The 26776-nt window shown below is 54.1% G+C and overlaps 1 protein-coding gene across 2 annotated transcripts in view; it reads left to right on the top strand.

The window, feature by feature from the left end:
- AK8 (adenylate kinase 8) overlaps nucleotides 1–26776 on the top strand; it is a 126190-nt gene that overhangs the window by 62609 nt on the left and 36805 nt on the right. For both annotated transcript variants that reach the window (XM_049638224.1, XM_049638232.1), the window contains one exon: nucleotides 13947–14088. In XM_049638224.1, coding sequence (XP_049494181.1) covers nucleotides 13947–14088 — 142 coding nt within the window. The remainder of the gene's footprint in view (nucleotides 1–13946; nucleotides 14089–26776) is intronic.

Below are 26776 nucleotides of genomic sequence, written 5' to 3'. Positions count from 1 at the left end.
CGCAGGAGTGTGCATTGGCTCTCCGTGTCATTAAAATGATGCTTTGCCAGGACATCATCGAAAGGTTTGCCACCCAAAGGTCGAAAAGCTTTTCGTTCTATGGCCAGTCCAGTGGGGAAACTGAGGCAGTGAGGGACCCTCGACCCGTTCGTGCATCCGTTCGGCAAAACCTCTCTCCCCACCAAGGGTGGGGCTCGTCTAGTGCCAGTCTTACCCCCCAGCAGTGTCACCGAAGCGGGACAGCCGCTGGCCTGTGTGCTGGACTGCAGGGCCAGCCAGTGCCTGCTATGTGCCTGGCATCCTGATTACAAAATGAAACGAGACAAAACCCAGACATTTCTGCGAAGTCTAAGGTGAGCCCAGAAGTGCATGCTGCCCTTCTCACTCTGACTAGAGCTTCTGGAAGCGTTTCCCCTCCTTGGGCAGCCCCGGTGGCTTCCAACCCACTCAGCTGTGAAATCGTCTGCGACAGGCCAGACCCGGAGGCCCCAGCCTTCTCCAGCCAGGAGGCCTCCCGGTACAGCCGTCCGGGCGGCCGCTCACACCCCTGAGGCAGGTGCGGCTCGAAGCCCCTTTCCCTCTCGGAATGTCCTCGATGGGGAGCTGACACCAGCTGCTTTCTCCTTGGGCTGAGTAGGGCCCGAGGTGTCCAGGGGGTGGCTGCCCCCAGTGACTTTCTGTGGGGCCCCCACTTGGGACAGTTGCCGCATCCCCGAAACAGATCAGGGACAGGAGGCTTGTGGGGATTTGTCAGCCAGAAGGTGGGCTGAGGCATCCCCGGAGGGAGCTTGGCACCGCTGTGATAGATGAGGGAAGCACCGGGCCCACAGCTCCAGCCCTGCACCTGCCTACCTGCTCTGCTGATGAGGGGGCAGAAGGGCGGTGGGTGGACGCTGGCTGGGGGTAGAGATGGGATTGGTGGGGTGGGGGCAGAGGGGCAGAGGGTGAGAGGTGATGGATGAGTAGGGGGTGCAGGGGAGGCGGCAGGGGAGGGGAGAGACCCCTTTCTCCTCACCTCCCGCCTCAGACCTTGAATGCACACATTGATTTACCTGTGATCTTGACTGCTGGTGAGATCTGATCTCACGCCCCTGCCTTTTGCTCAAGGCTGAGTTATTGGGGGGGGGGGGGGTGGGGTAAGGGACCTCTCCCTCCCCCAGTGTCTGCCCTCGCAACACCTCACACTGCACATTTTTGCTGAGGCTGTGCCCAGCCAGTGATCTGCTCCTCGGTCCCCAGCACCAGCCTGGCTCACAGCGGGAGCTCATGTCTATGAATGAATGGATGGATGGATGGATGGATGAACGAATGAGTGAATGAATGAATGAGGGGGCACCCAGCAATTGGTCCGGCACGGCATAGTGGGGCAATACCGGGGAGGCCCGCCTCACGGCGTCTGGGACCCAGAAGCTTCTCTGCCTGCACTTCCATTTAGGAGAGACCCCGTTCGTCTAGAGGAACAAGGCGGGGGCAGGGGACAGAAGGCAGCAGGCAGCCTGAGCAGTTTCCAGAGAGGTGGCCAGCAGCGGTCACTCCTGGACGGTCGGGGGAGCGGCTACAGGATAGGGCTCTGGACTTACGCTGCGTGACCCCGGTTCAGATTCTGTCGCTTCCCAGCTGTGCGACCTTGGCCAAGCCACCCAGAGCCAGTTTCCTCATCTGCAGGGCGAGCTGGCCACGGTATTGAAGGCATCGGGTTGTGAGGTGTGTAAAATGAAATTGCGTCTATAAAACGTTTAGCACAGTGCACCTGACGTCACAGGCCGTTATAATAGCTGATTAGTGTTAGCATCATCGTCTTCGTACTGGAAGCAGTGGGAGTAGGAGCAGGATCCGTGGGGTACGTGTGTATGTTTCACGTGCGGGTTTCGACATTCTTTTCCCATGGTGCTGCCCGCTTCGGTCCCCGTGGTGACCAGGAACTGGCGAAGGCCCCGTTTGCCACACGCCTGGTGCCCCAGTTACCTACTGCAGCTGCCTGACAATTTAATGGCATAAAATGAAGACTGTTTTATTACGCGTTTGATTTCGTGGATGAGGGTTTCCGGCTGGGCGTGGCAGGGACGGTTTGACTCCATCCCGTGCTGACTTGGACCTTAGCTGGCACGGCTTCAGTGGCTGGAGCTCGCTAGGCCGGCTCATCCCCAAGCCCTATGTCTGGTTCTCAGTTCTGGTGTCAGCTTGGTTCCTTGGCTCTTTTCCTGCATTGGCTGGGGCTTCTGTGTCCAAGAGTCCTCAGTCCTGTGCCTGGTGCCTGGGACCACCGGGAGCTGGTCGGGCATCTGTGTCCATGCAGCCTCTTCGCACGGCTAGCCTGGGCTTCCTCCCAGCACGGCGGCCTCGGGTTGGTCAGCCCTCTTATGAGGTGACCGGCTTCCCCTAGAACGAGCATTCCGGGGAGTCCCGGGTTGGGGTGGAGGATGATGTGAGCTACAGGGCTTCTTGTGACCCAGCCTCAGAGGTCTCAGAACAAGCTTCCAGCTGGTTCTGTTCATCAGGCTGGTCAATACGACCAGCCCGGGTTCACGGGGAGAGCATTAGGCCCCCACCTCTCGATGGGAGGAGGGGGCATCCCTCGCCGACCACAGGAGGGGAGGCTTGAGTTGAGCGTTTCTGTTAGTCGGGATCGGCTGCGTCCTGGGACTGCGTGCGGCAGGCAGACCGCCTCCTAGATGCTCAGGATCGGGGCAGCGGCATGACTTCACGTGCCACGTGGGGGCTGGCAGATAGCCCAGAGCCCTGACAGTCCAGTCCTCCTTTGAAGAGGAAGAAACCCCAGTTGGGAGGTAAAAGGACTCACCCAGGGGCACACGCTGCGGGAGAAGTGCAGCGTGGGGGGCAGAACGCATGCTGTTCCTTCCCCTGAAACGCAGGTGGGGAGCACAGAGATGAGCAAGTGGCCCCCAGAGCCAGATTGCCTGGGCTCCGTCAGCTATCAGCTGTGTGGCCTTGGGCAGGTTACGTCCTCTCTCTGTGCTTCAGTTTCCCAATCTGTGAAATGGGGCCGTCGTGAAGGTTACGTGAATTAGCACTTGTATGGGAACAAATACAAGCTTAGAAGAGAGCCCAGCTCAGCCTAAGCACGAGAGCACACGTGCTTCGTAAGGAAACGTCCCACCCTGTCTTCTCCGTCCCAGAAGAGCGGGCTCGTGGTTGTTCCCCGGTTTCCCCCTAGCTGCTCACGTTGCTGTCACAGGTCACGTGGGCGATGGCGTTGTCACCGCCCGTGGGATGTGGGGGAAGTAGCCGGTCCGGAGCCCCGGCTCCATTGCAGCGGAAGGAAAAGCGTCTTCCTTAAGCGCCTTCCCCTGCAGGGCACAGCGATGTGAGCACCCTGCACTTTAGAACAGCCTGGTCCGCGTACAGACTGGCTGCCTCTCCTCCTTTCCCAGGGTAACTTGCATCTTCCGCGGAAAGACGTAAGGGTGTGTGTTGAGATAAGAACGGCGAGCTATCAAATTGTTAGACACAGCGGGCCCGAGTGAGCATTTTTACTAAAAGTGTAATTAGTTTGCCGGGTGAGGCGGCATTTATTTGTGCAAGAATGTCTATTTTCAAATGGGCTTTTTTTTTTCTCATCTTACACTTCGGTAGACAAACTGAGTGTCCACTGTGGGAGGCCGTGCCTCCCAGCTGTGACGCGCCCGTGGGGTGTGCGCACCCCCGTCTTGTCTTTGGTCTTTGCCTGAGTAGACAGGCAGAGAGGGGGCTGATGGAAAGTGATAGAAAGGGGGCAGCCGCCCTTCGAGGGAGGAGAAGTGCGGAATATCCTCCTAATTGGCAAGAGCCCCAGGGCTAATGTACTTTTCTGGACTTGAAAAAAAAAAAAAAAAAGAAGTCCAATATTGAAAGAATTGTTATTTCCTGGCACCACCGTCTGCCCAGCGATTTTAAGCGCTGTCGTTGAGTGATGTAGACGTTAGCATACAGACTTTTGGAGCCATCCTGGGCCTGGGAAACCCAGACCCACCAAGACAGGAGCTTGTCTGGAGTAAGTGACCTGAGTTTACCGAGGAAGCAAACTACCCGGCGGGCCTGCCCCCCGTGGAAGAATTTGCAGGTTTCTCTTCGTTTTCTCCCAGACCCGATTCGATTCGGAAACGTCCTCTTGAGCTTGTTAAATGCTGGCTTGGGGCACAGCTCCCATGGTGGGCCAGCAGGTGGCAGTAAATAATAAACAAACAGCATCACTAACGGAACACCTGCCCCCAGCTTCTGGCTCGGCGGGCCCTGCAGGTCCCACTCGAGATTCCTGCCCGCGCAGGCCTCAGCCGCCTGGAATCAGTACCATCTGGGGGGCAACAGTCTCCCAGAAATGGTAGGGGTTTAGCTTTGCTGAACCACAGGGATGGTGATGTCCTGGGGCAGGGGCCCGTTTCCTTCAAGCCTCCGTCTGAGGAGGAAACGAGAAACAGAAAAGCAGCTCTCCTCTCTCCTTCGCAGCCCTGCCCTTCTCCGCGACTCTCCCTCCGGCCTCCAGCCGCAGCCAGGGGGCCCCGGGGGCCGTGTCGGGATGTGGGGGGGGGGGGGGACCAGAGGCGCACGCGGAGTTTTCCGCGGATGCCGACAGATCGCCAGATGTCCCCTTCACCTCGATTTCAGGGGGGCCTGAGGAAGGAGGGAGGCCGCGGGGTAGCTGTAGGGTGCACGGGGGCGAGGGGTAGGTGCTGTGTGCCGGGCCGCGTGTAGACAGGTGCGGGGTACAGACCACGCGTCGTAGGGGCGGGTGCAGCGTGCATGGCGTGCACGTGGGAGGGGGGTGTGTGAAGTGGGTGTGTAATGTATGTGTATACCGTAGGGGCGGGGGTGTCGTAGGCGGGTGGAGTGGGTTGTGGGGCTGTTACAGGTGAGTGCCTGCCTAGGAGCGTGTGCACCGTGGGTCCATGTAGGTGTCTACGTGTAGGGTGCGTGTGTAGGGGTGTGTGTGGCACGCAGACGTGGGTTTCTGAGCGTGGGTGTAAGGGTGTGTTGTGTGCCCGTAGCATGTAGGGTGAGTGATGAGGTACTCGGCCCTTTCTTTTTTTTTTTTAAAGTTTATTTATTTTTGAGGGGGAGAGAGAGAGAGAGAGAGAGAGAGAACGGGGAGGGGCAGAGAGAGAGAGAGAGAGAGGGAAGGAGACAGAATCCCAAGCAGGCTCTGCCCTGTCAGCGCGGAGCCCAACGCAGGGCTCAGACACGAACCGTGAGATCATGACCTGAGCCCAGATCAAGAGTCGAACGCTTAGGCACTGAGCCACCCAGGCCCCCTCAGCAGTTTTCTGACCTGCCCCGGCCGGGGAGGAGGGTCAAACTTATTAGGGGCATAGCCATCGGCCTTGGTGTTTATCACCTTAAAAGCACTGACTGCGGGAACGGTTTCCTTCATTCTACTGGAGCCTTGTGGGGCCCAGCCCGGCAGCCGAGTCCCAGGGCGGGGACGCTAACCGGCCAGCGAGAGCGGATGCGAGGACCGGACAGCAGGCGGCAGTGTGGTGCCGCAGGAACGCTCCGAGCTGGGCAAGGAGCCAGGCCCTTCGGTCCCCTGGGCTCCCGTTTCCACTGGAGAATCTCCAGCCGGCCTCGGTGCTCTCCCCGCCTCCTCCCTGACTCCCACTCAGCAGCTCTCTGAGCGGGACTTGACTGAGGGTGACAGACGTCACATCTGTGGCCGGGGAGGAAGAGTCCGTACCTGCATCTCATGGGGGCCCGTTCAATTGGTACTTTCTCCTTGCAGGATTGAGGTGCAAGAGGGAACTTGACCTGGGCTGGGTTTTTTTTAACAGGAATTAGCCTTCCCTTCAAGACAGAGGGTGGGCCCGGTGTCCTGGGTAGAGCTGGCGGGGGTGGGCGGGGAGGGAACAAGGTAGGATCCCTTCGGGGCCTAGGAGCCTCTCGCCTGTGACCACGGCTCCCCACAACCCCTCTGCCAAGCAAACCCAGCCGGCAGGGAATAAACGGATTGAGATTTTAATAACCTCAAGGTCAATGTGAGAACTGCCATCTTTTATGGAAGATCTTCAGGAAACACACACACACACACACACACACACACACACACACACCCTGAAACCAGGTGGTGTGGCCTTATGAAATAATGGGATATTCGTATCTTGCACTTTGCTAAATTCAGGGTTGACAGGACATTCCGGAGAGGTAGCCCTCGGCAGTAGCTTACACGCAGGGTAAGATGTTAACTGCCAAGTCTGGAAATCAAGCCTGAGGCACCTGACTCAATGGAGAAAGACTTTAGGCTGCGCTGAAAATCTCTATCCGAGAGGAGGGAAAAGGGTAAATGGACAGCATTATCAAGGAGCCTTTAAACTTTCAGCAGAACACAGCCAGCGAGCTCTGTTCCGAAAAGCTGCGTTTTTGCTGAACTGGCTGGTCAGACCATGTGGGGTTGGGGAAGTGAGTCGATAGCCTTCAGGAAAAAAAAAAAAAAAAAAAGGCAGCATCGAAACAAAGGTGCGGAGCTGAATCCCTGGTAGGGGGCCGCAGGGGTGGGCCTGGGGAAAGGCGCTGGAGGCGGGGTCTGCGGGCTTCACCCCTCACTCCTGGACTGCCCAGCGTGCCAGGAGGGATGCTCAGGTTGGAGGCCTGGGAGGCAGCATCCAGAGGCCCAGGGGTGGCGTGTTTCATTTCAGGTTTCCCGGCCCCCTCTGGGGGAGCGGGCCATCTCCGTGGAGGAGACCCTCCGTGTTACGTGGGTCTGCTGGTGCTGGGAGATGACCTCGCAGCCCCCCTCCCCACAAAGTGAGGGACAGAGGCTGACGGGGGCGGGGGGTGGTCTGAGCAACCTTCCCAGATTACCCCAGAGGGCAGATCTGGGCACGTAGCCTGTTGCCGTGCTTCTGGGCAGAGCCTCCAGGAGCAGGTGAGGTAACAGGAGGAAGGAGGCTCCACCCCGCACCCCTAGGCCCCCCTAAGCGAGAGCCACTAATGGGGTCAGGTATGGCCTTCCGGGGAGACTGTGTCCTTTGTCCCTTTCCAGCAGCCTCTCACGGTGGCCTTTTCAGCCTCCTGTAGGCATTTAAATAATTTTCTTTAAACAAAACCCCACTTTTTAAATGGGAGCCTTCAAACATACATAAAAAGTGGAGAAGAAAAGAACGAAGCCATGGGGACCCACGCCCGTACCGGGGACCCACTCGAGCTCGTGCTGCCTTGTTGTGTCTGAATCCACCCCAAAGACCCCCAACCCTCCCCCGCCCGCCCGTCCCGCCGCCTCCCCAAAACAGGATTTTATTTTGAAGCGCATCCCAGACATCAGCACGCATTCTCGTGAATCCGCGTCTGGGTCGTGGTGTAGCTGAAGGGGTCGCTGAGAGCCTGCCCGTGGTGGCCTTCCGTTGCCTCAGGACCCGGTTCCGTGCGTGGAAGGACAATCCATAGCTCCGCCACAAACACCTAAGGAACCAAAGAGCCTTCCAGTTTGGGAAACGGGGCTATTCACTCGCTCGTTCGTTCGTTCATCATTCATTCACTTATTCATTCAAAATGTGTGTTTGCTAAGTGCCTACCACGTGCCAGACACAGCGCCTGACTTTACCGGGGTTCCTGCTTTTCAAGGGTGGGGTGAAGGTGGGGCCCGAGGCAGCAAACATGCACCAATAATTAGTGGTTCAAAGTCACGGAGGAGGAGAAATGCTCATTTGAGGGTCTGTGTTTCCCTGACTCCTGAGGCGAGGGGCTTGTCTTGGTTTTGGTTTTGGCTCAAAGTCAGGATCAGTGTGTGGTTCACCTTCTTCCCGGAAACATGTGCCTTCCACCCCTTGGAGCCCCGCCTCCCGTGTCTCCCGTGTCCTTGTGCCTTTCCGGCCGGGATACCAGCTTGTGTCCCTGCCTCTCTTGACTCCAGGGCCCTGAGCTCTGTGCGGGGTTGGGTCTGATTCACAGGGCATAAGAGGGACCCTCCACTCTGTTGTGTGTGCGTGCACGTGTGGAGTGTGTGCACGAGTGTATGTGTATGCTGTGTGTATACACAGTCTACGTGTATTTTTTTTTTAATGTTTATTTATTTTTGAGACAGAGCACGCGCAGGGGAGGGGCAGCGAGAGAGGGAGACACAGAATCGGAAGCAGGCTCCAGGCTCTGAGCTGTCAGCACAGAGCCCGACGCGGGGCTCGAACTCATCAGCTGATGAGATCACGACCTGAGCCGAAGTCGGATGCTCAACCGACTGAGCCACCCAGGCGCCCCAACATGTATTGCAATTAGACCGCGTCATACAAGCCGTTTGTTGACTTGCTTCCCCCCTGATTTCTGCCAGAGCCCTCTTTCCAAGTTAGTGTGAACATAAACGGTTTTTGAAGGTGGCATAACCCCTCGTGGCATGGACAGGCCGTCCTTTATTTGACCCGCCTTCTGCTGAGGTCATCGTAGATCACATCTGATCTTCACCACTGGAAATGACGCTGAGATGGACACCTTGGGGCGCATGTCTTTTCCTGCCGGTGCTATTATATTTTAGGTGTGAGTTCTTGTAAATGAGATCACTGGGTCGAAAGGCATGTACATTTTAACTTTTTTTTTTTTTAAGGGTTTTTTTTTTTTAATTTTAGAGCATGTGCAGGTAGGGGAGGGGCAGAGGGAGAGAGAGAGAGAGAGAGAGAATCTCACGCAGGCCCACGTTCAGTGCAGAGCCCAATGCAGGACTCGATACCAGGACCCTGGGATCATGACCTGACCCAAAATCAAGAGTCAGATGCTTAACTGACTGAGCCACCCAGGTGCCCCTACATCTTAACTTCCAACACAAATTGGGAAATTCCCTCTAGAAATCTTTGCAAACTCCCCCCCCCCCCCCCCCCCCTCCAAAGGAGTCTCTTTGTGTTTCCATCCCGTCTTCCATTGTTCCCTGGAGTCAGGCTTCTCTCCAGCCGAGGTCACTTAAGCCACAACCCTTTTGGGCCTTAGTTTTTCAACTTTGAAATGGGAGAGGTCAAGGGGATGACCTTCCAGGGCATTCCCTCCGGGTCTCTGAGCCTCATGAGCAGCCCGCATCGCCCTGATAAGGCTGCAGGTGAGCAGCTCAGTCCTCCCTGGAGCACAGCTTGCTTTCTGACAGGGCCTGACCGTTGGAGAAACCAGTCAGCAAATGTTAGCCCGGTCCAGCCCTCACCCCCAACAGCCGAGGCCTGAATGCACCCGGGGTGTCACTGGCCAGCAAGCTCATTACCTAGTGGAGCCCCTTCTCCATGGGCAAGCCTGTGTCAAACCTACAGCACTCTCCTAAAGTCAGGTTTAAGCTCAGGGGAGATTTAATCCAAAAAGTTTGACATTTAAGGGTCACGTACTCTTCCCAATGGCTTCATCGTAGCCCATCTGTTGGGAATCTGGATAAACTTGGGGAAGGGTCTAAAAATACACCCACACGGCCCTTCAGAAGACCTCTAACAGATCTGGCATCTTTCTTTTTTATTATTTGAAAAAATTTTTTTTAATTTTTATTTAGTTTTGAGAGATAGAGAGACAGAGCATGAACAGGGGAAGGGCAGAGAGAGAGGGAGACACAGAATCGGAAGCAGGCTCCAGGCTCCGAGCCACCAACACAGAGCCTGACATGGGGCTCGAACTCACAGACCGCAAGATCATGACCTGAGCCGAAGTCGGACGCTCGACTGACTGAGCCACCCAGATGCCCCTCATTTTACTTAAAAAAATTTTTTTTAATGTTTATTTATTGTTGAGAGAGAGACAGAGCACGAGCAGGGGAGGGGCAGAGAGAGAGGGAGACACAGCATCGGAAGCAGGCTCCAGGCTCTGAGCCACCAGCACAGAGCCCGACGCGGGGCTCGAACTCACGAACCGCGAGATCACGACCTGAGCCGAAGTCGGACGCTCAACCGACTGAGCCGCCCACGCGCCCCAGATCTGGCATCTTTAATGAGTCATCTGCCGGTCCCACAACAGCCAGTGAGGCAGGTGCCACTGAAGAGAACACTGAGGTTCAGGGAGGTCCCATCATTACCAAGCAAGAGTGCACTGGACCCCTGAGCTGTCAGCCCACATTTGATCCAGGGCAACTAAGAGGGGAGTTTTCTGGGTTTTATTGCAAGGAATGCTTATAAAAGCAGCTGTACCGGGGCACCTGGGTGGCTCAGTCAGTTAAAGCATCTGACTTCAGCTCAGCTCAGGTCATGATCTCATGGTTTGTGAGTTGAAGCCTCACCTTATGCTCTCTGCTCTCCTGCAGAGCCTGCTTCGGATTCTGTGTCTCCCTCTCTCTCTGCTCCTCCCCTGCTCCCTCTCCCTCTCTCTCTCTCTCTTAAAATAAATAAAGATTTTTAAAAGACAGCTAGGGGCACCCAGGGGATGGCTCAGTCAACTAAGCGTCCAACCGACCCGCACAAGTCATGATCTCGCGGTCTGTGAGTTCGAGCCTCGCGTCAGGCTCTGTGCCGACGGCTCAGAGCCTGGAGCCTGCTTGGGATTCTGTGTCTCCCTCTCTCTCTGCCCCTCCTCTGCTTGTGCTCTGTCTCTCTCTCTCTCTCAAAAATAAATAAACATAAAAAAAAAAAAGGCAGCCGTATCACAACTCCTCCTTGCACCTCCCCCACCCCACCCTGAGCACAGCCCATCCGCCTTCCCTGTCTGCAGAAGACACTGAGGTTCAGAGTGTCAAAGCAGGTTGGGGCGGAACCGGGACTAGGAGAGGGAAGCCAAGGGCCCCTCTCCCCGCAGCCAGACTCTGACAGGGAACCGCCGGAGGCTTGTGGCACCTCCCAGCTGCTCAGATTCCCGCAGACGTGAAGGGCTCCGCGCTTGGGGGCTCAGCAAAAGGGGTTTCCTCTCCAGAGGCTTACAAAGCCGGAGCTGTCAGCTGGCGATTTTCATTCAGGGTCCTCAGCCCAAGCTCTTCGCGGACTTTATATGACGTCCATTTTTGCTCTTCGGAGCCTTGCGCTGACCACTTAGAAAATCGTGCTTTTCATTAGCCACATCCTCGGGGCGTGGGGACCCCAACTGGGGGCTCCACTGGCAGATACCACAAGATGGCCGGTCCCTGTGCAAACGTGGCCAAGTCCAGGATCCTGAGATTAACTCCCATGGGTTCATTGACTAAATATGCACCGAAGGCAAACACACGATTGTTCCCAAGATGGCCTGTGTGTGGCCCAGACCCCCTTCCCCTCTGAAGGCCTCGTGGGCCTGTCTGCTCTCACTTCCCCGCGGACCACTCAGCTCCAGCCCCATGGGCCCTTTCTCTGAAACTTGAATGTGTCCAGATCGTTCCAGCCTCAGGGCCCAGGGCCCTTGCCATCCTGTCTTCCTACAACATACCCTCTGGGTCTTTGTGCACTTGGACTCCCATTTGGACCTCAGCCAGATGTGACCTGCCCAGAGGCCATTCTGGAGCCAAACCAGCAGGCTCCCATCACTTGGTTTGTTTTCTTCATCGTACTTATGATTCTCCGCGGTGGTTATGTATCTGTGCGCTGTCTCCCTCTCTAGAATGTAAAGGTTGGGAGGGCAGGGCCCCTGGATCCTTGCTTGCCGTGTATTATAGTGGCCAACACGGTGCCTGGCATAGCACAGATGCTCCGTAACTATCCACTGGACAGATCGCTGGGAAGGGCTTATTTCTGTATTAGTTTCTTATTTAGGTGAAAACACTCGTAAATATTTAGGATTGGAAAGCTGCGTGGCAGATTCTTAACCCATTTTGTGCTTAATCTATATTTATCCTGAAACAAGGCACTGGTTTCCCAGATCAGAGAACAGATGCATTATTTGTTCCCACGGTGATCGGAGGGCTGGCTCCCCGTACCCGAAATCCTCGCGGGGCCATGTGGTGAGAGCCAACATACCCTGTGTCAACAGGGATCTGTAGCCTGGGGGGCAAGCCCTGACGTTATGACTCTCGGAGCTTGCCTGGGCCTCTCCCGAGGTCTCTGTGTTTAAGTCTCAAGGCTCGTTTGAAGCTGGCCTCCTGCATCGCCGGCCAGCAGTCTGTTCTCAGAACACCGTGACCACGGGGGACACGTGGACACATTCAGTATGTTTTACTTCCCAACGTACATCTCCCGAACCGAAACATATCAGCCACCATCTCTGAGTGCCTGCCATGTGCCTGGAAATTTGTGTGCACCGTGAACCCCGCGGGGACAGACCCTGTCATCCTTTTTCCCCGTCAGGTGAGCAAGCTGGCCCTTGGAGAGGTCGAGTGACCAACTGAGGTCGGTCGGCGACACCTGAGGGCAGGGCTGAGACCCTAGGTTTGCGTGCCCCTCAAGCCCGAGTTCTCTCCTCTCTCCCGCCCGGGCTCCCCAGAGTCTGGGCAAGTTGCTTTTAACATGTTTGGTGAGTTGCAGTGGAGCTTTTGAAAAAAGAAGCCTCCGGTCTATTTATTATTCCACACCTACTGCGTGCTGGGCACTATGTTAATCATGGGGGGGAAATGAGGTGGGCGTGGTCTTTTCCCTCCTGGAAAAGTCTTTTTCCTCCTGGAAAAGACTTCCAGTGTCTTTTGGGAGAGGCAGACATCACAAGAGGACAGCCGATGACGACGATGACGACGATGACGATGACGAGGGTAGCAAGTGAAGTAACCCAACCTGGCCGCAACCCCTGGGGCCATTCCACTGGGGCCCCTGAAGGTTGAATGGAAAGTCTTGCCCCAGGCAAGGTGTGGGGGAGGGGCTTTCTGGAAGGAGGGACTGGCAGACTCAAGGGGAGGTGAAGAGCTGGGGGAGAGTCACCGGGGAGGGAGTCAGGAGTCTGGGACTGAAAGGGACTGCTGGCCTTGGGGGAGGGGACCGCTCTTATCCTGCGAGCACTGGGGAGCCACAGCAGGTGTAAGCAGGGGGAAGAGAGGGGATGAGCTGCATCAACTTCTCATTCATGCCAGATGTTCTCTCTAGGGCGAATGCCCTTTTCTGATCTTTCCTCGGGCCTGGGGTAGAAAGGCTGGAAGGTGCGGGAAGGGACAAATTCAGGGAAATGTGAATCACTCAAATAAGGTTTTTGGTCCTTTGGTCAAGAGCGTAACCAGCACGTCCTGGCCCTGGAGGAAAACGGCTGTTTCTGCCTCTCTCACCCGTGTGCTCACCTGGCCGTCAGTCTGGGGCCTTTTGGCAGGTTCCAGATGTGTGCACCAGGGCCACTTGCCCGACGCACGGATGGCCGGTTGGCATGGCGGCTGGGCCTCTCCCGAGAAGCTGCCAAAGACCCTCACTGCAACTCAAGGAAGCCCGCTCGTCGGGGGCCACATCTATAGCAAACACGGGTAATATTTACCAAGTATTTCTGGAAAAATGAGTGCAAAGTGCAGGAAATGCAGTGCAAATTGCTCGAAGGGAGTACATCAGCCACACAGGACATTTAATGAGTCTGAGAGGCGAGGTGTAAATTTTGGGAAAATGTCAATTGCGGTAACGTAAACAAGAATCCTCTCAAGATCTCGTTCTCCTTGAGACTGTGTTTCAGTCTCTGGTTCTCACCACAGCTGCAATTCTAGGGATCTGATTCTAGACATCAAGGAGGGGAGGAGCGGAGGAAGGAGAGAAGCAGGGGTTGCCTATGTGCCGCAAATTAGCAGAAAACATCCAGAGTAAACCTTCACCGGGGGCCTGCTGTGTTACCCCGAAAAGCCTCTTGCTGCAAAAAACCAGATCCTGCAGGAACGGGGACTAACCTGGCTGCTGATGGGTGTGGCGTCGTGTGAAGGTCAGGGGAGGGTCAAGGTCAAGGTCAAGGTCAGGGGAGGGTCAAGATCAAGGTCAAGGTCATCCGGTGCGGTTTCCCTTCTCCCACGGCCTGCGTTCCTCCAATTGCTGGGGCCTGGGAGGGACCTGGGCACCCCCAGCCTTGTCCACCCAAACCCGACCCTTCACCAGGTCAATCCAGAGTCAAGGAAAGCTAGGGAACCCACGGCCCCCAGGCGGCCGATGCTCCCTCACCCTCCCGTTGGGTCAGGAGCGGTGCCCAGGATGACAGCGTGACCGCCCGCCCTCCTCTCCCTGCAGTCCCTGACAGCATCATCATGAAGGTGCTGGGCCAGAGGCTGAGCCAGCGGGACAGCGTTCAGAAGGGGTGGGTGCTGCACGGCTTCCCGAGAGACCTGGACCAGGCGCACATGCTGCACAGCCTGGGCCACCGGCCCAGCAGGTGAGCCGCCCCCTTCCGGAAGGTCGCTGCCGCTGGGCACCCCCCTCCCCAGGGGCTCGGCCGACGAGGTCCCGGTGACAGCTTGCGGTTTACCAGAAGCTCCACTGCCCCTGCAGTGGCATGGCTCTTCGACACCTCCCCCTTCCCCGTCCCCGGCCACCCGCCCCGTTTGCCCCGTGAACTAGGAGTCGGGCTTGGGTTCAGGTCCCAGCTCTGTCACTTACCTCGCGGGACCCGAGCTTCCTCGCCCGTGAATGCCGACCCACCCCAGACAGCCTCGCCTTCCCCAGGGGATTGTGCCAGTGAGTGGATGTCTCCCGCCGTTTCTCCTCTTGCACGGTTTGCGCTTAAACCTTTGGTGCATCGGGCATATATTCTGATGCGGGTATGGGGCACGGGCTGAGCACTTCCTCCCCAGATGGCTGGCCATTTGTTCCAAAACAGCGTCCAATGTCGTGGAACATCGCGTTCCTCCTCCGCTGGTGTGCACCGGAGAGCACGCCGTCACCGTGTGTATTGTGGGAGGAAACGAGGGGGGTTCCGGTGGAAACAAGAAAGGCTGAGAAGTCTGAGCTCGCTCCAGCGAGGGAGTCGCCATGCCGCTCGGGTTCGGCAGTGGCCCGGAGGCCGGCAGCGGAGCGGGAAGGCCTCCCGGGTGCGCCCTGCCCGAGGTGCTGCCCTGGGAGGCCGGGTCGGGGGGCGGCCACCTCGAAGCGGGGCGCCCCGTGTGCTTGGCCGGGGGACCATATGTGGCTTTCTCTGGTTGGTCCTAACCTGCAAACGGTGGCAACGATTAAGGAACCTGCTAGGTATCTGGCTGTTTTGGGGTCCCTCGTGGCAGAGACCGCGACTTGGTTTGGGAGAGTTTTTGAGTTCCTAGGTACTTGGCATCTTATCGTTATCATTTCAGCTTTTCGTTATTGGCTTTTTATCGTCACGTGGCATGTGGAGAAGTTGTTGAAGTGCAACCTCTAATTTAAAATAAACATTATTGGCATTCTGTGGAAGGCTATTCGACAGTATTTGAGAAGAATGTGCATTTTATAAATTTTTTAATGCTTGCTTACTTTTGAGAGGGGGAGAGAGAGTGAGAGAGAGAGCGTGCACAAGCAGGGGAGGGGGAGAGAGGGAGACACGGAATCCAGAGCAGGCTCCAGGCTCCGAGCCGTCGGCACGGAGCCCGACGCGGGGCTCGAGCTCACGGACCGCGAGATCATGACCTGAGCCGAGGTCGGACGCTCAACCGACCGAGCCACCCAGGCGCCCCAAGAATGTGTATTTTAAATTTGAAGTTATAGAATTAAATATACGTTATTAAGTCACACTTTCTCTTTTCTAAGTTTATTTTTTTTAGTCATCTGTACACTCGACGTGGGGCTCGAACCCACGACCACTCGATCGAGAGACACATGCTCCCCTGACTGAGCCAGCCGGCGCCCCTTAGGTCCCCCTAGATCCCCTCTGTCCTTGTCTCCTCATTGCTGTGTTTGTTTTTTGTGTCTGTCATCCTGTGGACTGATTTGCTGACTTCCCGCTAACACCGCATTTTTATTAATTTCTCCTGCTTCCTTATTTCCTGCAGCTTTTGCTTTGTGTGTGTTGGTGCCGTGTTACGCAGCTCACAAAGGCTTGGGTCAGCGATGTGTTCCTTGTGAAATGTCGCCCTGACGGAAGTGACCGTCTTTGACACGACCGCAGGGTGTCTGAGCGCCCCCTGTGCCCCTCCTCAGTAGCAAAACATCGGTATCAGAGAGAGAGAGAGAGAGAGAGAGAGAGAGAGGGAGAGGGAAAGAGAGAGAGAGAGTGTCTGTGTTGCAGTCTGCCTCAGGACCTCCCAGGTTCTGGCCAGAGAGGTAGAAGGCACACACTGATTCTTCTAGAACAGCCGCTCTCAGGGGCCAGCTCCACCGGAAGGCACGCCTTTTGGTCTGTTTTGCCTTTTTAAATTTTTCTTATTTCGTCGTTCCTGAAGCTCATAATCACCTTGCTTTTTCGCTTGCCTACCTTTCTTTGTATCTATGTGCTAACTAGTTCCACTCCTTATTAGAGCCCCTCCGAATAGTTTGCCACAAGGTCCGTCAGGCTATGTAATCTGTCGGCCGCAGGCTTTTTCTTTCCCTCTGATTCCTCTCTCTCGGTTGGACTGTTTTTTTTGTTTTGTTTCCTCTTGGCTGACGGCATGGCTGTTGTCAGACTTACCCACTGTGGCATCACGGGAGTTTCTTTGTCCTTCTCCTGTTTTCCGAGCCCCATACTCTTCCTCCGTCTGGCCTCCAGCTGTTCCTCGAGTTAAAAAGGTGGTTTTAGGGGCGCCTGGGTGGCTCAGCCGGTTAAGCGTCTGACTCTTGGTTTCGGCTCAGGTCATGACCTCATTGGTTCTCGAGTTCCAAGCCCCGTATCTGGCTCTGCACTGACAGCACGGAGCCTGTGTGGGATTCTCTCTCTCCCTCTCTGTCTCTGCCCCTCCTCTGCTCTCTCTGTCTCTCAAAATAAATAAACATAAAAAAAAAATTTAAAAAAAAACTGTGGTTTTAACAGAAGGAGGCTGTCATGTCCTCAACACACTTGTTCCAGACTGAAGAGGTCCCCCTCCACGGGTGCACAGTCATCCCGATGCTCCCGTGCACGAGCACCCGAAGGTTCCCTTCGCCCCCCTCCCATGTGAGGAAGCTTGTTTCCACGTCTCCCGATTTTCTTTCTCTTGGTTTACTGCCTTGTTTTGGTCAAGCACATCCATCGGTAGCTTCCTGAGAAAGGTTGTGTGGGAGATACATTTTTTGAGACTTGGTACGGCCCGAAGTGCCCTTATCCTACCTTCCTACTTGCGGGGTCGGTTGGTGGGGCCAGGAATTACCCCAGTCGCTTTCCCTCCGCCATTTTGAATTGCTGTTAAGAAGCCCAATGCCAGTGTGATTCCTGGTTCTTCGTACGTGGCCTTTTTTCTTCCCTCTAGAACTTGGTAGATCTTTCCTTTATCCCCAGGGTCGTAAAGCTTCACTATAAGATTTCATTCGTTTCTTTGGTGTGGGTCTGGTTTACTTGGTTGTCCCCGAAGCTAATCTGGAATGTTCCTTTTAAATTTTATTGATCTTGTTAAATGAATTATTCTATCTCTGGACATGTTCGTGACAGGCTTGTTATGGCAGGAGGTGGGGGTTTCCCCTTTCTGTTAAAGTTTTGTCAGTCTTTTTATTTAACTTATTTATTTTGAGACAGAGAGAGAACAGGGGTGGGGCAGAGAGAGAGAGAGAGAGAGAGAGAATCCCAAGCAGCCTCCGCTGTCAGCGTAGAGCCCAATGCGGGGCTTGAACTCACAAACTGTGAGATCATGACCTGAACCGAAACCGAGAGCCGGACGTTCAACCAACCGAGCCAGCCACGTGCTCCAAGGTTCTGTCTGTCTTGGCCTCGTCCTTTCTCAGTAGATTCTCTTGTTGGCTTGTCGGTCTGATTGTTTTTCAGATGTCAGGTCACCCTTCGTGGTTTGCTCCAGTGTTAGAGTAGGGGATTAAGATGTTAGTGGGTGGGACCTTGTGGCCCGTGGACTTTGTCTTCGTGGAAGGGCGGTCTCTTGGGGCCATTTATGCAGAACCCTCCGCCAAACTCCCCCATGCTGCTCAGCTTTGTCCAAGAGGACTCGTTCAGCCTCCTGCCGGATGGTGAGGTTCTGGGGTCCAGAGGGGAGCAGGACAGTGGGAGGCAGGCGGAAATGGAAGGAGGCATCACATGCTGCAGGCCATGTGCATATTTTTCATTTATTTCCCCTAATTTCGGTACAGATGCAAGCTCTGACCTGTGCTTGGCATTCCTCGGCCCAAGGAGCCTGAACTATACCTTCTCTAGAGCAGAAACCTTCCATTTCTACCCAAGTGGAGGAGGAGAGACACTGGCCCAGCAAGACGGTGTGAGGAAGGGATCTGGGGCTTAATCTCTTCAACCAGTCCTCCTTATTTCAGCCACCGGTTCCAGAGTGGTGCCTGTGCCTGAGCCTTTGAGGGCTTGCTGGTGAACGCTGGGTTTGTTCTCAGCCGTTCCTACTGCTGACTCGGGGTTGGCCGTTGGGGTCTCTGCAGCTGGTTGCCCCCTGCACACCTGCTTTCCAGCCCCGGACATTTTGTTTCCGTGTCCCCTTCCTCCGTTCTCTCTGTCGCATCGGGTCAGTTTCTAAAGCCCCTTGAGTCATTTTTTCGGGGGGGGGGGGGGTGCTTTGGGAGGAAACAGTTTGGTGCATGTTTCAATGTGACATTTGTACTTGGAACTCAGCCCGCGGCCTCTTTGTGTTTTACTTTCAACTAGTTTGCTTCCCTTATTTTCTGTTATCGTGCGGACAGAATGAAATTGGGCTTAATGTGTCTTTTTTTACTCAACCTGCTTTTTTTTATTCCTTGAATAGCTGAAAATATCCCACTTATTTTTGCCTTTATCACTTTATTTTATGCTTCACTGGGGCTTCCTTTGTTTTCCATCTTAAAAAACATTTTTTTTAATGTTTATTTATTTTTTGAGACAGAGAAAGAGACAGAGCATGAGCAGGGAAGGGGCAGAGAGAGAGGGAGACACAGAATCGGAAGCAGGCTCCAGGCTCTGAGCTGTCAGCACAGAGCCAGACGCGGGGCTCGAACCCATGACCCACGAGATCATGACCTGAGCTGAAGTCGGACGCTCAACCAACAGAGCCACCCAGGCACCCTGGGTTTTCCATCTTTTTTTTTTTCTTTAGTTTATTTACTTATTTTTTTAGTAAACGCTACACTCAGTGTGGGGCTCGAACTCACGACCCCAAGAGATCAAGAGTCGCACGCGCCACCCGTCCGCCGACTGAGTCTTTTCTTCCTGGTTTGTGTTTTCTTTGACTTTTCTTACTGCAGTTGTTACCTTCTCTTTTCTCCGCTAATCCATGTGGACGGTGGTCTGTGTCTCCGGCACGCTTTGTACATTTCATGTACACGGTTAGGCTTGTACGTCTCACTTTGTCAAATGAAACAGAGGCTCTCGACTGTCACGTGCAGGAGAAAGAGAGAGTGCTCCCCACGTGCTCCCTCTTCGCCCCTGCCGGTCCACTCTCTGTCGTGAAGAGGGGCAGGCGGGGACACACGTCCTCAGGCTGTTCTGTGCCGGTCTGTGGGACACACATTCCTGTTTTCAAGATTGCTAAGCGTTTCTTTCTAGAGATGTAACGATGATGTTGTCTCCAGCAATAATTATGACACTTGTGAGCTTTTAGTTCCCTGTCTTCAACCGGATTCAGAGTTCAACATCAGCTATTTCCGTAACGCAACCTCCCATTTACCAATTTTGATTCGTCTTTCCTTTGAATGGGTCGTCTGTGATGCATTTTCAGCCGGGGCACGTGCATGCTAGACGCCCTAAATTCTTGCCCGTTTGAGAGTGCCTTTCTTTTACCTTTTTTTGTGAACAACATCTGGCAAAGCGAAGAACCGTTGGGTCAAATTTCTTCCCCACCGGCACTCCTGAATCATTTCCGCACTGTCCTCGGCCGTCTCTGGGGCTGTAGGAGTTCCCCGGGGGTGGTGGGTCAAGTGCATCTTCTGTCTGGGTGCCCTCGCGTGCTCTCCCCCCACCCCCCAAGTTCATTTACACTGGCTAGACCTCAGTCTTGCTTCTCTTGATGACTTTTCCCTGAGATCTTATGCATCCCATCCGGGTACGTTATTTCAGGAGGACATTCTTCTAGTACACATATTACTATTTTCCTGGCTCATTTGCTTGGCCCTCTTCTCCAGGAAGACCACTCGTGTGCGTGTCGGATAGCTATCATCTGTTTTCCATAATTGGGAATTTTTTTCTAGTAGCTTTCATGTCTTGTTCGTTTCCCATCTGTCCTTCATGATAACTTCAACTATGTTCTGTTGTGTTACTGTCTCATGGCCCCTGGTTTTTCGTTTCTATAATGCTTTAAAAAAATTTTTTTAACGTTTATTTATTTTTGAGAGCTAGAGAGAGACAGAGAGAGACAGAACGAGCAGGGGAGGGGCAGAGAAAGAGGGAGACACAGAATCCGAAGCAGGCTCCAGGCTCTGAGCCATCAGCACAGAGCCCAATGCGGGGCTCGAACTCATGAGCTGTGAGATCATGACCCGAGCTGAAATTGGATGCTCAACCGACTGAGCCACGCAGGCGCCCCTCTATAATGTTTTTATGTTTCCCTTCATTTTCTCCCTTAACTCTGTCAGCTTTTGCTCATCTCCTCTTCTATCTTGCAACTTTTCCATGATTTCTTCCATGGTAGAGTCTGTTTTTCCTAAATTGTGTTGAGTGTATTGATAAGTCTTGATTGAAAAATGTGCTTAGGTTTCCTGGAGTAATTTTTCTTCCAAAGGGTATTCATTGTCTCTCTCTCTCTATTTTTTTTCCTTCCCTTCCTTCCTTCCTTCCTTCCTTCCTTCCTTCCTCCCTCCCTCCCTCCCTCCCCCCCTCCCCCCCTTTCTTTCTTCCTTCCTTTCTTTCTATCTGTCTATCACCATTTTTTGGGAAGCATGTCTCCCTGCTTGTCTTTTGCCAACGATTTGTCCTTGAATAATAGGCCTGTCTTTTGCGTAAGAACAGCATGAGTTGGTATATTATTTTATTTCTGCGACTGCTTTAATAAATCCCCACAAACTTGGTGGCTTAAACAACACAAATCTATCGTCACCCAGCGCTGTAGGCCTAAAATCAGTAGTCGGCAGGCTGTGTCCCTTTCTGGAAGCTCTGGGAAGAATTCATCTCCTCACCCTTTCCAGGAGGCTGCCCACCGTCCTTGGCCCCTGGACCCCTTCGTCTCCAAAACCAGCAACATTGCACATGCGGACATAGTCACGTCTCCCCCTGACCAGAGCTGGGGACACTTCTCAGGCTTTCAGGACCCACGGGGTTAGATTGGGCCCACCCAGAAACTCCGGGATAATCTGACCATGTCAGGGTCTTTATCTGAATCATATCCACAGAATCCCTTTTGCCAGGGGGAGTAACAGATTCCCACATTCTGGGGATTAGGAGGCGGCCCTCTGGGTGGGGGGGCATTCTCCTCAACCCCTAGAGTTGAGGCCGGAGGGCTTCCTGCGGGAGGCGGAGACGTCTGGTTCTGGGGCAAACGGCCGGGGCTTCCTGTCTTACTACCCGTGTTGTCTGAGGACCTCCAGGGGCCACAGGGCCATGGGGCTAAGTGTCCACCCTTCGTGTTCTGGCAGCTTAACACACTAGGGTGCCAGTGGGCTAGCTTCTGTGCAAGGGGGTCGTCTACCTGAAGATGAAAGGCTCTGGGAAGTTGCAGAACGGTCACTTTGGGGGAGGCTGGAGGCAAGGATCCAGTGCTCGATTCTTCTGAGCCCCGAGGGAGGAAACGGCAGTTTTAGACAGGCGAGGGCACCGTGTTTATTCAGAAGCACATGGGGAGAATACTCAAGAAGCTTTCTGATTTAGGGCAGGTTTGCGAGGGAGCATTTCTCCATTCGCCAATAAACTCAGGTTCTAAAGACTTAGTAAACAATGCTGATTTAATTTATTTGACCCCCAGGGCGGAGGCCAAACAGGGAAAAACAGATGTTTGTTTCCAACACAGGTCTCATCGTCACCCCTGCTCCATCACCTTTCCTTATTTTCCTCTCCTCCTCCTCCTCCTCCTCGGGTCTGACTACTCCATTCCCCCCCCCCCCACCTCAGCCTTCAATTAACATTTTTATGATTAATGCAGAAGGTAATTTTAGCCATAAACCTTCAAGTCCAGATCCAGGCTGAGAAAGCGAGAAATATTCTAAAATGAGCCCGCCTGGCATTGGCATGAATATCCGGGCTGTAATTCTGGCTCAGTTGTGATGCCAATTATAAAGCAGTCTAGCTGTGGCGTTGCTGTTTCTGACACGAGGAGGAAACCTTGGCAGAATTATAGCCTAGAAATCAATCTGGGAATACGATACAGAAATCTATAATTCAGACATGAAAACAATCTACAAAGCCTCTTTTTTTTTTTTAGGAGGGTTCGATGAAATTAGATTAAAATAAATTTACATATATATCAATTTTATTATTAAAATATATTCATGCCAGTAAATAGAGTTATTGGAGAAGGAGAAGCTGATCTGTGTCGGACACCGAAATACACCTCTCTGGCTTATCAGAAAACAAAGTTATTGTCTCCTTGTCAAATATAAATCTCTTCTCAGAGCTAATAAATGGATAGTGTTCAAACGCAATGTTTTGTTTGACTCCTACCTCATAAACCCGTGGCACATAATACTAAATTATATTCTGCCAAGCAATATCAATCTCTAGATTCCAACATCACACGGTGAGGGAAACAGACCAAGTAATTGATGTGTTGCAAAGAAGGAGAAAAAGTTATTTGAGAACAAATAAAATGGGCTATAAAGTTTGTTAAAACATCATAAAAAAAAAAAAAAAAAAAAAGAAAGAAAAAAAAAGGGAGAAGAAAAAGAAAGAAACAAAGAAAGAGCTATCCGAGGCTGTATCCAGACTCTGCCCTCCGCCTGGCTGTAAAATAATTCATTTCATGCAGCAAGTTTGTGGCGCGGTCCTTCCCTTTAAAATTAATGTTTACCATAGAGAGGGAGTAGAGGATTCTGATTGATGTTGGGAAGTTTGCCGGGGAGCAGACAGGCTGGGTTTCCGCACCCCCTCCCTCCCCCTCAGTGGGGCGAAGAGGGGCGGGGCAAGCTGTGGCCTTGAACCTCCCTCCCCTGCTACGTGGCTGGGCAGCCAAGGCCCCCCAGTCCTGTCTGGCTGCGAGGCCAGCCCGAGGTCAGAGCTGCCGCGGCATTCCTTGGAAATCACTGGGGAAGAGGGTAAAGGAGGGGACCCCGGCTGAGCGAGTGGAATTTATTTACGACGCGGTCTTCTTTACTCTTTACTCTTTCTCTTTTTCTGTTTCGGTGCCCTAACTTTGGGGTCTGTAAAGCAATCCCCCAAGGACCAGGTTTTAGACGAGCTTTTGTGTCCCAGCTCCTTGTATGCAAATGGGAAACTGCTCACAGGGTTCCTTCGAGAGAGTGGTGGTGCTTTGGGATTTTTATTCATCATCATTTTGTAAACTAGCGGGTCAGGGTGTCCCACATCCAGAGGAGCCCAGAGGAGCCTTGGGAAAGCAGTGACCGGTCCCCGCTCCTTGCGTCCGGCTCCCACTTGGTGCCTGGTGCGTCGTCGGCTTCGCTAAACCCGTGGCCGTTTCCTCCAGGGAGCGGAGGGCAGACCAGGGAGGGGAGCAGGTTGGCAAACACCGGCGCCAGGCCCCTAGGGGCTGGGAACCCCACCCCCGTCCAGAGAAGCGCGTCCGATGTCTGGGGGCCAGACCCTTGAAGCAAGCCCAGGGACATCTCGGGCCGGTCCCAGGCTGCCGCTGGCGCTGACGAGAATCCCTCCCTCTGAGGACCCTTCCTCCCCTCCTGGTTCCCCTGCCCCCCCTGCCCCCCACCGTCCTCCTCATCCTGCTGAGAGTGAGGGTGATACCCGAGTGCCAATTACGGGTTTCTTTACATCTCACTGCAGATCCTCTCAACGGCCCCAGAAAGCAGGCTTTTTCTGCGAAAGGCACTTGGCTTGGGGAAGCCTTAGACCCCACGGAACAGACCAGGCCTGAACCCAGCGCCTGCTCCGAGCGGTTCCGTTCTGTCCTTTCTGCGATGTGATTGACATTCACCCCAGCGGGCCGGCTTGAAAAACACTGTCATCTCTGCTTTCTATGTGTCAAACGGGGCAATAGCCTCTACTCTTTTCACCCTTACGGCACTCCCGTCCTAGAGAGAAAACAGAGTGTGTGCGCGTGATAGTGTATCACACACAGACACACACACACACACACACACACACACACACACCCCGCATGGGCGGGCTGCAGATTCGTCCACACAGTCAGGAGCGTCAAAACGTTTCTGGTAGTCACTCGTGTGATTTTGAATTCCTGTTCAAAATAAAAAGAAACCAAAATGGCAAATGGACTCAGAAGGGATGGCCGTCAGGGCGTATTTGCTGTATCTCCTCGTTATGGGTTGGCACACATGATTTCCTGATAGCCTAAAAATATTTTTTTCCTCCAGTAGCTGTTTGCTTTTCTTACCCACAGAAGGCATTTTAAAGATCGGGGTGGGCTGACCTTGGGGCAGTTGGCTCCTTATTCAGCCGGCGGCACGTGGCACAGGAGAATGACCCTGAAAAAGACCGAGAGGCACTCGCCCTTTGTCCAGAAGGACCTCGTGGGGCCAGGCAAACCGGAGGGTCACCGTCAGGGCGTTTAGTGGTGTTGCTAAATTGTTCTGCTGAACGCTGGTTTGATTTCTCGGTTTTGATTCTGTAAAATATGGGACAGTGGAGTGAGACGGCATTGTGACAGTTTATAAAACTGAACTGGTCTGTAGTTTCCACGCCGGAGCTCTCTAATTTGATTTCAAAACTTGTTCTTTTGAGTTCCGTATGACACTGTATGTTCGGGGACAACACAGTGAAAGCCCTGGATGATGGCTTTGCCTTTTCTAGCGTGTTCCAAAGTGAGAAGGGCGCTATAAGCTCCGGGGGGACAGCCAGCAGGGGGACTGGAGAACAATTAAAATGCAAGATAGAGGGGATTTCTTACCTTCCTCTGCTCTCTCTCTCTTTTTTATTATCACTCGGTCCTTCCAGGAAGCTCTCATATCTCCGCAGCTGATCCTTACGTGGATTAGGGATAATAAACAGCCCATTAATGGAGGCCTGAACCAGGAAATGGAGTTGGAATCGGCCGCGCAATTCGGTGGCTGACTGAGGTTAATAACTCCATTACTCCAGCTCTGTGCTGAGCCGCCCGACGAGCAGCGTGTTAGCCTTATCTTACTCCTCATTAATTGAGCTAATAGAACCCAAGTGACCCTGCCTTGCCGCCGTAGTCTGAGAGTTTACCAGACATGGGCTGGAATACATATCGTTCCCCGTGTGCTCTGCGGGCGCCTTTGTTTTTGGCAGAGATCTCTCTTGAAGACCGTCAGCCGCAAGACCCCTCCTAACAGCGGAGTCACTGGGCCGCCGTGACACCAGGCTCCCCAGGTCCCGCTGACTTTGTTCCACGAGGGTGGCGCGGGGAGGGCTCGAAGGGCTTTGGAGGAAGTAGCGATTGTCTCAACAGTGTGTCTGGGGTCAAGGGTGAAAGAGACAGCGTGGCACATGGGGGTGGGAGTAGGGGCAGACCACGGCCTCAGCTCTCCGGCTGTCCTCTGTCCTGCGACACTGGGCAGCTGCCTCTTTTGCGCCGTCCTTCCCACCCCCAGAGATGCCCGACAGTTCACAGCGTGGTTTTGCACACCTGCTTCACGTCTCGATTTGCTGGGAAAACATGGATGGAAGGGGTCTATGAATTGGAAAATGCTGTGTGCCACCAAGATGATGTTGCCAATAGATTACAAATCGAAACCTGACTTTCCCGCGGCAGCTTATTAGCCTCTCTGTGCCTCAGTTTCCTCAACCGACAACCAGGGGCGGGAACCTTTAGGACATCAGGTGGAGGGGTTCGAGGAGATGGTGTAGGGAAACCCTCTGCACAGAGCCTGGCATCACAGGGGCTCCATACGGGCGAACCATGCTTATTTCTAATGTGCTGGGGACTCCGAGCCTGTCCGTGGAGATCAGAGCTTCTGAAGAGAGATTGGAGCTCACCGAGATGGCAGGTGCGAGGCCTTGTGGCCCCTTGTGACCGTGTCCCTCTGGTCAGAGGAAGGTGGTTCCCTGCTCACCAGCACTGCGGCACGCTGCACGGGGCAGAAGAAAGATTCTGCAAATAGACAAAAACAAATCGCACTTTTGTTGGAGACCCCTGTTGTTTTATACAACTTAAAGATCCTTTTTTTTTTAATTAATGTTTTTAAAATTATTCCTGAGAAGGAGAGAGAGAGCACGAACAGGAGAGGGGCAGAGAGAGAGAAGGACAGAGGATCCGAAGCGAGATCTGCGCTGACAGCACAGAGCCCGACGCGGGGCTCCAACTCACGAACCGTGAGATCGTGACCTGAGTCGAAGTCGGCTGCTTCACCGACTGAGCCTCCCAGGCGCCCCACAGTCTAAAGATTCTTTCGACGGCTGGACACAACACAGTGACACTCAGATGCGAGGCAGAACTTTTGTTTACTTACAGTTCCAAATAGGAGGTGGCTGCCACACGGGCCACACTGGGGGTTGCGCTGGGACGGGAAAGAGCCGCTGAGCGGTGAAGGCGGCTTGCGTGTGGCCACTTGCGGATGGCCAGGGGGCGGGGGGGGGGGGGGGGGCGCAGCTGGGTTTTACGAGCTCTCTGTGGATTGGCTAATTTAAATAATCTGGGGTGGGGCAGGGCATAGGGGCTGTCCCCAGATGGAGTGTGGGAGCCCCGCAGGGAAGTGGTGGGAGTGGAGGGGGCTCAGCAAGCTGTGTCAGAAGAGAAGTTGAGAGTTCCCAGGCGAGACTTTGAAACTGGGTCACGACGGGGCTTGTGAGATGCTGCGTCGCACCTGTCCTGTGCCGGCCTGGCCCGATTCTGCCTTCTCCACCTTCCGCGGTTAAGGTGCGATTTGGGAGACAAACCTCAGGAGGTTTAAGCTCGGCCCGGAGACCATTTATCCACCCCTGCAGCCCTTTCGTCCACTGTGCGGTGACCCCCCCCAGCATGTCTGAAAGGCCTGCCCGTGCGCGCTCTGGCGTCCTGGCCCTGTCCTGTGGACCAATTTGTCCTCACTTT

Source organism: Panthera uncia, chromosome D4, assembly GCF_023721935.1.
Source record: "Panthera uncia isolate 11264 chromosome D4, Puncia_PCG_1.0, whole genome shotgun sequence".
In the NCBI taxonomy this organism is placed as follows: Eukaryota; Metazoa; Chordata; class Mammalia; order Carnivora; family Felidae; genus Panthera; species Panthera uncia.
This window is presented reverse-complemented; position numbering and strand designations above follow the sequence as displayed.